General features: G+C 35.9%; 1 protein-coding gene across 4 annotated transcripts in view; it reads right to left on the bottom strand.

The window, feature by feature from the left end:
• PTPRZ1 (protein tyrosine phosphatase receptor type Z1) overlaps positions 1–13,588 on the bottom strand; it is a 183,634-nt gene that overhangs the window by 4,808 nt on the left and 165,238 nt on the right. For all 4 annotated transcript variants that reach the window (XM_020289754.2, XM_076006573.1, XM_076006574.1 and 1 more), the window contains 5 exons: positions 11,092–11,238; positions 6,028–6,121; positions 5,637–5,710; positions 3,497–3,625; positions 2,507–2,653 (listed from right to left, as the gene is read on the bottom strand). In XM_020289754.2, the coding sequence (XP_020145343.2) occupies positions 2,507–2,653; positions 3,497–3,625; positions 5,637–5,710; positions 6,028–6,121; positions 11,092–11,238 (591 nt within the window). The remainder of the gene's footprint in view (positions 1–2,506; positions 2,654–3,496; positions 3,626–5,636; positions 5,711–6,027; positions 6,122–11,091; positions 11,239–13,588) is intronic.

The raw sequence follows: 13,588 nt of genomic DNA, 5'->3' as shown, positions 1-13,588 counted from the left end.
CCAAATTGCAAACTGGGAGAAAGTATGTGCAACACTTGTAGCTGACAAAGGATTAGTATCCACAATACAAATAGACCTTTGGTAAATCAGTAAGTAAATGATAAATAATCTAATAGAAAAATGGCCCCAAATCATAAACAGACATGTTGTAAAAGATGAAAACTAAATGGCCAATACATTTATGTACAGATATTCAACTTCACTTTTAACAAGAGCAATGCAATTAAAACCACCACGTGATGTCATTTCATTCCCACCACAAGCACCAGCAAGGATGTAGAGATTCCAGATCACTTCCACACTCTAGATGGAACGGTAGCTTGGAACCACTCTGTGGTTGAATAAAGTTGAAGATGCTCATACACAATGATCCAGCACAGGAATTCTCAGGTATACCCAAGAGAAAATTTTGCATGTGTCTAAAACTATTTGTACTGGCACTATTAGTAAGAGCAACAAACCAAATTAAACGACAACAAATAAATAAGAAATACCCCAACTGTAGAATAGAAAAAGTACATTTATAATCTGAAATGCTAAGCAGTAGAAGTAAATGTATTCGCACCATACCCAATCATATGCATAAATTTCAGCAGAATAATAATGAAGGAAATAGTAAATCTCTGAAAAATATACATGCCATCATTCATAAAAAGTTTAAAAATATTCAAAAGTGAACAAAATGGTTTTCAGGAAAACAAAGACAACAGGTAAAATTATAAAGTAAACTAAGAGAGCACTAAGTACTAATTCAGGAAGAGGCCACTTCTGTAAGGAGGAGAGGATACAATGAAATAGGGAGCACATGAAAGACTTCAAACATAAGGCTTTTCTTGAACTCGGTGACAGGTACACAGTGATTTATTGTATCAGTTTATACCTGGCACATATTTTATAGATTTCAATATATTCAATATTTAATAAATGTTAAACAATAGCCCTCATAAATAAATAAAGGCCCTAGCTTTTGAGTTTAATCCCAGCAGTTTAATCCAAACTTCCTGGATACTATAAAATGAACCCTGGTCTAATACAGCATAGACCGTCACCTGTATACCAACTTCAAATGTTGTGAGATTTGGGGGAAAGTGCCTATAAATGTCTGAAATTAATAGAATCCCTCACTTTAGTCTTTCCTTCTTTCTGGACCATTGTTTTAGAAATACTGCTGACCCCTGGGTTAGGTTCCTGGATGATCAAGGTGTCGACAACCGCTGATTTACATAGACGAGACATGCAGAACTGGGATCAATCATGAATGTGTATTCTTCAGTTCATTTTCTGCTGTGCTGGTTTCCCAAGGCCAAGCAAAATATTAGACATGGTCAGGATAATGAGCATGACAAGATAATGGATATCTACTGATTATTATTCGTATAATAAACTTTCTTACTAACTGGTAAAAATGGGAGAAAGGCATGAGAGATGGCAGATCTGAGAGGAAACAATCGCAGGTGGAAATGGGCATGGGATAGTAAGGGCTCTCAGGGACCTTAGGAGCCTTCTAGTTTCTGCCCCTCATTTTACAAACACGGAATGGAAGTTCACTCTCTTAAGGCCGCATTGTTCATCAGTGCAGCTAGAATCAGCATGTTCATTATTTTTGCTTTAATCAAGTAGGATACTATTCCGTTGGTATACTGTTTAAATTATTAATTTATTTGTACTATCAAGTTTATAAATTTTGGTCATTCAAATATTCTAGAGAACACAGAATCTTCTTATATACTATATATTGTTTACCAGTTTCAGAATTGGGGTAAAGTGAAACATTTAAACCATCCAAAACATGATTTAATCTTTTTCTGATTAAGAAAATACTCCAACCCACATGCCTTAGTCATCATTATTAGGATCTTTTAGTATTTTACTGTAGCTCTACATAAATAATTATTGGCAAATAATTCAATAATAAATACCTTACATACAACCAAGAGTTTTATAGAACAATATATTATCTTGTAGATAACAACAGTATTTTTTACATAACCAAGAGTCTAGTAAAATAATCCTAGTTTATTGTACATTGTTTGTTGTGCATGTTTTTGAAGGATTTTTTCACTTATCAGCTCATTATTTCACTTATCACTCACCAACTCTCTGCATTGATAGAGAACAGTCAGTTTTGGTAGGTAGTGTTTTTCCCATTTCACTTAAGAGAATACAAGGTAAGGGCTTGTATTAAAACACAATTTTGGAGTCAATAACATTATTTTTTACTATGTTTATGTTCAACCTAAGTCCTATTAGCCACTGATTTGGAGTAAAAGAGAAATCTTTGATTTCCTGTGTGTGTAGAATTCAGGAATGGTATAGTTCAATGATAACTAATTGTTTAATGATTCTATAAGATTTTGAAAATGACACTGACAAGAAATATCAATTATTTGAGTTATTTGTCACAATTTGGAAAAATCAGAATCCTTTTTTTTCTGGGAAAGAGTCTTAAGTCAGCATATGTCTACCACACGTTTAAGGTGAAAAGTTTGTTAACTTAAATCCTTACCTGTGTTGCTTCTAAGATAAAGTCTTGAATTATAAGCTTTTCCTCATTAGAAAGACATTTGTGTTCTTCAGCCATAAGAGTGACCTTAAAGCTCTCACAATTTATAGGCTCATCTTTATTTGGCCAGTAAACAAATTCATCTTCTGCCTGGAGGATTAAAAGCCAAAGAGTCTAGATTTTAATAAAAAGTCTAATAAGTCAGATTGTGAAATAAAGTTAATTAGTTGGCACAGAAATTTTAACTCAAATTTTTCTTAGAATCTCAACATTTACTCTTAAAATCTTCCTGGTATCCTCAACCAGACTGATATGCAGAACAAAATATTATACTTATAACCCCAAACTGTTATTATCTTGTTATTTTGGGCTCTTAGTTTATCAATAACAATGGTAAACTTGTTGCTTCTCTAACTAAGGACCAAGTAGAGAAGATTCAATTGATTTTAAGAGCTCAGCAATTTCTAACTTCATTTGGAATGGTCAGTATAACTTTATAGACAAGAACTGAACATCAAAGTTAAGTATATATGTAAAGCCTAAATTAAATATTTATTTTGTTTTAGTTTTTGAGTTCTCTAAACACAAATAAAAAGGAGACTGAGCTATCCTGATTTTCTTATACTAAAAAAGTCCTTGCTATACTAGGAATCATCCAACTCGGTCTTTTTTTTTTTTTTTTTTAATTTCTAGAGACCTCCTTAAACTAAGAGAACTCCAAATATCTTAACACACTATTTAAAGAATGTAAATAGAAGTATATAGAGTAAAAGTTAATTTTAAGCTACTTTCATTTTAAACTATCATTCATCACTTTGACCTAGGAGATTGTATAATCAAACCAAGCCCAAAGCAGACAAAGTATGACCCCAATAACATTAGTTTATTAGTATAAAACAAAATTACTTTGCTTGTTTGTATGCTGGACTTCTGGCTATTGTGACATGATATTTCTCCTGTAAAGAAAATATTAAAAGTGACCTAGGGATTTACCATGTTTTGGCCATCAGGAATCATAACCACCAGCTGGGCATTATGGTCCCATATCATCCTCCAGAAATCCTTGATGGTATGGAGAAGGGGATGTTGGGTGATGATGAATTCATTGCTCTGATAATAACCCTACAAAACCAAAGAGAAGATAAGAAGAGCCCTGGCATTTGCCTTTAAAGATGCAGATAAACATTTATAAGTTAATGGACTTTAAGTCAAAGTAGTCTTTTGAACTGTAAATTGTATCTATACATAATAATTTGATGATTATAGCCAATGCTTACCAGCCACTTTCTATATGCTAGCTATAGCACTAAGTGTTTTCTTCCTCATGTCATTTATGCCTCATGGCAATACTATGAGATTGGAACTGTGATCTGTCTGCCCTCCCCACTTTACAGGTCATGAAACTGAGGCTTAAGAAGTTAAGTGTTATGCTCAAGTTTACCTTAAGAAGTTAAGTGTAGTACTTAAGGTTACCTATCATTTTGTAGTGAATGCTTATAAATTTTATGTTACCTTTTAAATATAAGTTGGACATTCTCATCCAGGAGGGCCCTTGACACAGTTTTCAGTTCTATACTCTCCACCTCCAGTTCCTTCTTTCATGTGGTTGATCCAGATATCTGCCTGATAAAGCTCCCTGATGACTGCTTCACTATGGAACAGCTAGAAACATCCTACTTGACTGGTGCTGCTGACCCTCACACCACAGTCTTGTGTAGATAGGGCACAGTGACTGCTTCTCAGTCACTACATGACCTCCTGGAATGTGTGCTTACTTGCTTTAAACCCACCAATTAAAAGTAACCTGGGACACCTGTTGGGGCAATGGGCTAGACTCAATAACAGCCTTGGCCCCCAAGTCCTTTTTCTCTCTCTACAAGCTTGTGCTCCCTAACCTCTGTGTGTGTGTCCCCCAGGTGAGCCATGTACCCTCCAGGATCTGTAAGTATTTAGGACTTTTAAACTTTCACACTGTGGTCCTGTCATTCAAGCCAAGGCTGCAATCTGATCTCTCATGGTGAGACTGCCCAAGGGATCCATGCCAGTGGATGCCCTGTTGGCATTCTTTTGTACTAGCTAAATTGATAGCAAAACTCAAAAGAGTTTGATCCAAAACACTTCACTAGGAGTATAGTTACCAAAATGGCTTATGGAAAGTGTATCCTGTACTAGAAAGAGTAGAAATCTACAGGAGAGTTTACATTTCTCACTTTCCACAAGTCCCACTGACAGAATGCCAAATTCACCTCTATCTACTTACAACAGGACACCTTTGGTGTCCGGGCACCTTGGTTGCTTCTACAAAAGAGGAACTAGGGACACCTCTTGAAGATTTTGCTACAGAAACCTGGAATCCAGTACCACTGGATTATTCATGATTTCCATGATGTCACTTGATAAAATCATGGCTCTCCTACTCCCTTCTGCTTTTAGATCCCATTCCTATCCCTCAAGGGCTTATTTGCAGTGGTATTTAGACACCACTATCACATATCTCCCTGTTTTCTACATGGATATTCCTTAATATTTTCTTTTCTGGATAAATAGAGCAGAGATTTTGGAATAGGAATTAGGACCCCTTCATCTGAAAGTCAGGCTTTGTGATTGATTGACCTGAAAATGATATTGAAGGTCATACAACAGGTACTAAGGCACTTGTCCCTCACATAGAAGCCCTAAATACAGAATGAAAGTGTTGTATCTTTAGAAATCCAGGTCCCTAGTGAGCCCAGTTTGCAGGGTGAGAACTGTGCTGCAAACCTGGAGTGGTAATGTCAGTGAGATTGGGCTTTGCTGAAGCTGGTGCATGTGGGTTTGCTCAGGGGCTCTGCCTTGGTAAATGAAATGAAGCCTCTTAGATGGGCAAGTATAAGTTTTATGTCTATTCATCAGCCCTGAATGGTGAGTTTGGGTTTCTGCATTTACTCATGTGTCTTGCTTAAGGTTTCTTCAGTCCCAGCACACATAAAAGCATCAAGGAATGCTGTTATTCTATTGTTGCTGTGGACTGGGGGCTTGCAGCCACCAGTGGTGCTGCCTGTGTCTGCAGTCTGTGCTGCAGGCCGCCCACTCTCATTTTCATTCCCCTAACACAAGGTAGCAGGCAGTCTCCCCCGTGACTTCTCTGACTTACCATGATATAGGAGGCATTGATGTAGTCTGTACCTTCCCCACTCAGGGACGAAATGCCAACCCTCGATCTTTCCACTGGAATACAGAACATTCACTGTCAACAGTCATGTTCACAGCACTGTACCATTCTTCCCTGACTGCCAAATGTAAAATACAGTTGCATTTCTCAAGTTGAGTGTCTCTGATCTATAAGCTAATTTTTCTATTCACTTTGTATTCTTAGATGAAACTTCAAGAGTTTATGAGTCCTTTTCAACAGTTACATATTGGCCATATAGAAAAATCCGAATGTACAGCATTTGTCTGAAGGCATAGTAATAAAAATACTGCTAAATTGTCTATAAGGATTTTGTTGTAAAGAAAAAGTTTTTTCAAGATTCAACATTACTTACCAGGGATGATGGAAGAAGTTCTGTTCTTTTCCCTGTTGCATTGCTTTAGGGCTGTAGAATAGTCACTCTGCTGTATATTTGATTGACTCAGGAGCTGAGCAAGGGAGTTAAAAATATATATAGGATATATACATATATATATATATGTTATTTCATATAAGTCACTCAAATACACACACACACACACACAGGACCCAACTAAGATAAGATACTGTTATTTAGTACTCTATTACAAGAATAATCTAGATTCTGTTTATCTATTCCCCAAGTACTGAATGTTTGGGTAATTTCCAATGTTTTATTTCAAGCTTTGTAGCCATGAGTATCTCTTCCATGTTTCTTAATGTGCACATATGTGAGGGTTTCTACAGAAAATTAGGATTCATTAGTGTTTAGTTTTTGACAGTCTGCTAGATAAAAATGGTATATCACGGTTTTGACTTGCATTTCCTTGATTTCTATAAGACTGTGAATTTTATTAATTTTTAAGGAACATTGATGTCTTGAATGTAAGTCTACAGTCTGTTTAAAAAGTTGCAAATATCTTTAGTCTGTTTAATCACACAGAAAAATAAAATAAAACTAGATCTCTACCATAACTCAAACACTAAAATATATTGAAGACGGTCCTCTCTCTAGTGAAGAAGCAGTTAAAAAAAAAAAAAAAAAAAGAAGATGGATGAAATAATTAAAGATGAAAGCAAAGCTTTATAACTATTATAAGAAAATACTCATATCAGAAAGTATTTTTTGATGATTTCAAGATAGAGAAGGACTTCTTAAGTAAAAACATAATTTGTAGAACTCGTAAAGAAAAAAATAAATTGGTTATAAAATCTCTGTGTGATTAAAGAGACTGAAGACATTTACAACTTTTTTAACAGACATTTAAGACATCAAGAACCCCTACAAATTAATAAATGACAATGAAGTATAAATATGAAAAGACAATCATTAAAGAAGAAATATTAATAGGTACTGAGCACTAAAATTCACTCAAAAAGAAATGAAAAATCCAACAAGACTATTAAATAAATTTGTTAAAGATATCCATTAAGCAATCAAATAAGTTGCCTAAAATCTCACCTCCAAAATATAACCAGGCTCAAAAGCATTTAATGTGAGGTTTTACCAAATTTTTAAGAAACAGAAAATTCCAAGTGTTAATAAAAATCCAGGTGGAAAACTAACCCAACTACCATATTGAACAAATATAACTTCGATACCAAATAGTACAAGGGCAGTACAAGACATTTATAGGCCAAAATCAATAAAATCCTATTTAAAATATCAGTGACTTAATCCAGCAATGTGATTTCCCTCATATACCGATCAAATAGAGTTTATAAGGTTCATTACAAAAATGAAATGATGATTTAACATTATAAAATATGAATATATTTAGGTATAAAAATTATGTGACCCTTTCAATAGAGACATAAAAAGTAGTCAATAAAAGTCTAAATTGCTCATAACAAAAACTCTCAGTAAACTAGGGATAGAAGGAAGATTTCTTAGCCTTATAGAAGGTATGTACCATAAAACAAATATCATACATAAAACTTAAACTTGGAAATTTTCATAGTAGATTCAAGAAAAGATAAGGAATATCTGCTATTGACACTATTATTCAACATTATATTGAAAATTGGGTTAAACTATAAAAAAAGTATAATGGTATTAATAGAAAAGGATTTGCATATTGATATGATTGTCTACAAAGAACATCAAGAGAAACAAAAGTGAGAATATTATCTCTTATTAGAGTTCAATTAACATATATAAAAAATCAATAACATTGTTATTCATTGGCTATGGGTGATTAGAAAATGTATTAGAACAAAAAAGAACCCAACTGTAAACAACAACAAAACAGCAACAAAAACTCCAGGGTCTCAAAAAATACACTTAAAGAGTACAATAAATGTATGGAGAAAATTATTAAACTGAATTGAAGAGCAAAGAATTAGGCCCAAATACATAAAAATATCATGTTGATAAATGAAAATATTGTTAAGATGATTCTCCTTAATTGAATATAAAAGTCAATGTGCTATCAAACAAATTTTCAGCAGGAGAACACATTTTCATTTAGCATAGTAAAGTCAAGAGCCCAAATCATCCAAACTATACTGGAAAAGAAGGAATAAGGGATAGAATTCTTTCGTACTGTATATGGAAGACTGATTAAATATTATAACAGTAATGGAAAACTGATGAATCAACTAGAGGAATCATGCATATGAGGAAATCTGCTATGTGATAGAAAGGACACTACAAATTAGTGAGGGAAGGGCAGACTAACTGATAAAGGATATTAGGAAAATTCTCACGCTTAAATCAAAGGCCTCTTCCTCCTCCATCGATGACATATTTGATTTGTCATTAGCATTTACCATCTTGTCCATTTCCTCCCTGAAACATTATTTATTTATATTCTATTCTATCCCACTGTCCCATATTTCCTCCCACCCTCTGATGCTTTCTTTTTCTTTCTTTTGTGGGCTAGCCTTTCATTATTTAATTACAATTTTTCTTAAATAATCTTTCCCAAGCCTTCTTAAAGGCCTCATTTTTAATTGGCTATCTTATCCAATTCTAAGCCTTCAAGTAACCATCTTTAAGCTGATCTCTCCCAAATCCATTTCTCCAGGCATGGTCACTCTCCTACGCCTCAGACGCGGCATTCAACTTCCAACTACACATGTTTACTGAGATACTTCCCAAGCACCTCAAACTTAGGAAGATTGAGAAGTAATCCCACTGTCTTCTGCCCCAACACACCTCTCCAGCAAGCACCTCTTCCTGAATTCTCACTCATAGTGAATGATATCACCACCCTCCCAGTTGTCCAAGGTGGAATCTGAGTAGTTATGCTCATCTCTCTTGCCTTTCTGCAGTGTCCAATGAATCATCAAGCCTTGTGTTCAACTCTTAAACAGGCTTTATACAATTCTTCCATGATAAATTGCATCCTTACCTGTACTCCTACAGTGCCCTGTTTCACCTCTGTAATGGCATTTTCCACACTGCTTTGTGTTTGTCTGTTTTCTCACCTGTATCCCCCATTAGACTGCAAACACCATGAGAGTAGATGCTGGGTGTGTTCTCTTTTTAAAAAATTAATTTTGTATCCTAGTACTGAAAACAAAAGCCTGGCATCTGGTAGATGTCTGGTAAGTATTTGTTCACAGACATGCAGTATATTTCAATGAAATGTTTCTATGCATAAACTTGAATAATTTTTTTTATAGGCCAGTAAACACATATGCACTTACATTCCCCTACTTATGATATTAACAGGAAATAAAGTCAAATATCTCTCTTTTTAACTGTATTCTGATCTTATTCATATTTTCATTTTGATCCTGGATTATTCAACGTAAGCCATATTAATTCTTTTATGCAATTGCATAGGGGCAAATCATATTTAAATGAGAATTTTGTTGAAAATGGGTAACACATGCATGTCTGTATGTGTGTGTGTGTGTGTGTGTGTGTATAATTAGGGAAAAGCTATCTTAACACCTAATTTTAATATTTTACATTTTTTTATTTTCAGTTTCAGAAATCCAAAGTACATACTTTTTTCTCACTAAAGCTGTGGTCCCCAACCCTCGGGCTGTGGACTGGTTCCAGTCTGTAGCCTGTTAGGGAATGGGCTGCAGAGCTCTATCATTCCCCGCTCAACCCCACCCCTTCATCTGTGGGAAAACTATCTTCCATAAACCTGGTCCCTGGTGCCAAAAAAGTCGGAGACCACTGCTATAAGCTTTCCTTTGTGACTCAAATAAGCTCGGCTCAGCAAAACATTTATGTATTTCTGAGAACAGTTTTTTTTTATTTTAGCATATTATGGGGGTACAAATTTTAAGGTTACGTATAATGCCCTTGCCTCCCCTCAAGTCTGAGCTTCAAGTGTGACCATCCCCCAGACGGTGCATATCTCACTCATTATGTATGTATATACCCATCCTCTTCTTCCCCCTCCCACCTGCCTAATACTATGGGTAATAGGAATTACCCATAGTAATTCCTATGTGTCCACTTAGGTGCTGATCAGTTAATACCAGAGTTTTTAAGTTCAGCATTCACCTGGCATCTTTCTCTTATACTTCCAAAAGCACAAAAGTAGTGACTGAGAAGGCAAAGGCCTGAGGCAATGCATGGCAGCTAACTTCTATTATGCGTTGTAGGCTGGGGAAAAGCAGAAGTAAGTGAAATTTCAAGGTTTGTTAACTCTCCTGGGTTTTTATCTATTTCCAGATAGTCTTTCTTCAGAAATTGGCCCTGTTTCTCTAGGAACTCTGAGAAGTAAGAGGATAGAATAGGAATAACGTGGAGCAAGACAGCAACCGCACCCCCCTGCCCACCCCGCGTGTCCCCCTACTCCCCTCCTGCAGAAGTTGGAAATCTGCAACTGGGTAAATACTTTGGTCCCAGCTGGCAGGTCTGGCAACGCCCACTTTCTGAATTCTTTGCTTACTGATTTCTGAAAGTCAGAGAACTAGTGCTGTGGGAAGTATCGTACAGAACAAAACATGCTCTACTCTCTGGTTTACTGCTCGAGACAGGGCAAGTGGGAGAAACTAGGGTTGAAGGAGCTATTGTTCAGGCGTGGCCTTCTCTGTTTCAGGGGTTTCAAGTGAGACACAGATTTTTCCAAAGAGTAGCAGGAACAGCCTGAGCCACAGCACTCATGCTTAAGTGGTCTGGTTTTTTTCAAAGTAAAAAGAGCACTTGTAAGGTCTGTATTATATGTTATGTCTGTTCATTCTGTTATGCTCTGTGCCCTCCCTTTCCTGAACCAAGTTTGCATTTATAAAAGTTTGTTTAGGGTTTCTGAGAACTTTTCCTCTTGCTCCCCAGTCAGAATTAACATTTCTCCTTGAAATTTACTGCGTGGTATTGTAACCTATTGTAAAGAACAAGGATGGTTCAAATATAAAATCTTTGTATCGACATTGATCTCAACCCATCCACATGACCTTGTTGACTCACATGAGAAGATGCAAGGACATTCATTTCTGTGGTGACATCCAAGAGGTTTCCAAGAAAACTCACCTGGAACTGCTTCTCCAGTTTCGTTTTGCCTGTTGGTCCAGGAATGAGGAGCGCGTTGACATAGGCATGGATATGAATGTCCGCCACCTCGGTTTCTTTACTAAGTATGGCCTCAACCAGTGTATCGTGGATGAAGACATACTGTTCCTGGCAAAACAATGACAAAAAAGGGACATTACTTTAAGTTTTCTTTACTCGTATGTATGTACAAAAGTAGTCCCTTCCCCCAAGACACAAAGAGAGTCTCACAGAAAGGGAGGAAAACCCCACAATGGATTGACTGCTTATGGACCTGGCAGGAAGTCAGAAAGGAAAGAGATGGTCATGACAGAAACAACCTCTTCTCATTCCTTACCTTTTTATTTATTGTATAGTGTTGACATTTGTGGGCAGGAGGTAGGAAGATTTGGGGAGGCAAAGCAACATCCCCTCTGCCTACCCCTCAAACCCAACACCCCTGCTACACTTTGTGGGAGGGCTTGGCTCTCCTGACTCCTACACTTCTGATGGGTCTTCCCCTTCCGGCAACTCCAACTCTCCTTTTAGCCTGTCATATATAATTTAGCTCAATTTTATATACAGTTGTTAAAAATTCTCTTATATTTCATATATGGGACTCTTCCTTGGTCTTATCTAACCAGAATGCCACTTGCTTGACAGAAGTTTGGTTTGGTTTGGTTTGAAGCTCACTCAGTCATTATTTATTTATTTATTTTTACGGCTTTCAAGATGCCATCCATAGTTTTTAATTTAAGTTCATTTTTATTTAGAAATAGTAAAAATAAAATACATATTTTCAGACTTTATCCTATGTCATATGTAGGTAAATTATATGGTTTTACAAAGGGAATGATTGAAGCACAATCCATACAATTTAAACATAAAAGTGAATCCATTAATTCACTAGATGTATGAATAACTTGAGGTTTTTACTAGCAAGGATGAGCGTTGACTGATTCAATTACTCTTCTTCTGAATCTTCTCCAGCAGCATTTTAAACAATTATTTCCAATTTGCTCACAAAACAGATAAAATTTAGCAGGCCCATTCATGGCATATATGTAGTTACCTGGTGTTTTGGGTTGAATTGTGTCCCCCAAGAAGATATGTTGAAGCTCTAACCCCTTAGTACCTCAAAATGTTATCTTATTTGTAAATAGGGTCATTATAGATGTAATTAGTTAAGATCAGGTCACCTGAAGTAGGGTAGTGACAGGTGTCCTTATAAGGGGGACACAGAGGGAAGACAGCCATATAGAAATAGAGGCAGACATTGGAGTCCTGCTGTCACAAGCCAGGGAACATCTGAAGCTATCAGAGGCTGGAAGGGGCAAGGAAGAACCTTCCCCTAGCAGCTTCTGAAGGAGCAGAGCCTATTAACTCCAGCACTGGGAGACAATTCATTTCTGTTGTTTTAAGCCACCCAGTTTTTTTTTAAGCACATCATTTTTATTTTATTATTTTGCATTACTTTAAAATTCATAACTTTTCCTCAGTATTAATAGCAGAATCAGCTTATGGGAGGCAGAACTTAAAGTATTCAATGAAAGAAATACAAGTCAATTGCAATTTTAAATGGGAAACGATAATCACTATAAATTAATGAATCTTTCCAAAAGGAGTATAATTCATATTTCGGAAACCCTCTTTATTAAGCTACACTTAGCAGTATGTTCAGCATTCTTGCATTTCCTCCCTCTAAGTCTTCCTCATATTTTTTTGACTTAATGGCTGACTTTAAAATGTAATTTTATTAGAGAATAACTTTTGCAGTAATGACATCAGGTTCTGATGAAAAACTGAATTTGCTATAATTGAAAGGTTATATGTGTCTGAAATTTCATTTAAAAAATTGTTAACAGTTATATAATTTGGGGGGAGACAGGATGGTTTGAAAAATAATAAAAGGGGATGGAATTATTAGCTTCAAATTGAATTTGAGTTTAACTTATTGTGGGTGTTCTTGTAAAATTAGTCTCTTACAATGTGAGGAAGTATTTTACTTGGGAGATAGAATTTATTGCTTATTCCAAAGAGAGCCACAGGTCTGGTTTGGGAAAATCAGTCTCTGACATTGGAACCTGCTTTTGGGTGAACTTCATATTCTCCTTAAATGAAAAATTAAGTGATGTAAGATAATATAAAAAGGAGATATTTGTAAGCTGCTATTTAAGAAGGAATTCCAAACTAGGATGGCTAGAAAGGGAGACTGAGTCTCTATTTTTCAACCGTTTTTTAACTTTCACTTGACACCAGATGATTTGAGACTTCAGAGAATGAAAGGATTTAGAAAAAATATCTTCACTACGTTTTAATTTATATTTTTAACTGTGTGCTCTCTTCTCTACCCAGGCAGACTTTCTTTCTGTGGATTCTTTGATTCTTTCTTTTTTATCTTTTTTAGAGATAGGGTATCACACTTTCCCCCAAGGCTGGAATCAGTGTTGTGATCATAGCTCACTACAGCCTCCAACTCAAGTGATCCTCCCACCTCAGC

This window comes from Microcebus murinus, chromosome 9, assembly GCF_040939455.1.
Source record: "Microcebus murinus isolate Inina chromosome 9, M.murinus_Inina_mat1.0, whole genome shotgun sequence".
Lineage (NCBI taxonomy): Eukaryota > Metazoa > Chordata > Mammalia > Primates > Cheirogaleidae > Microcebus > Microcebus murinus.
The sequence above is the reverse complement of the archived record's forward strand: the minus strand, read 5'-3'. Positions and strand labels throughout refer to the sequence as shown.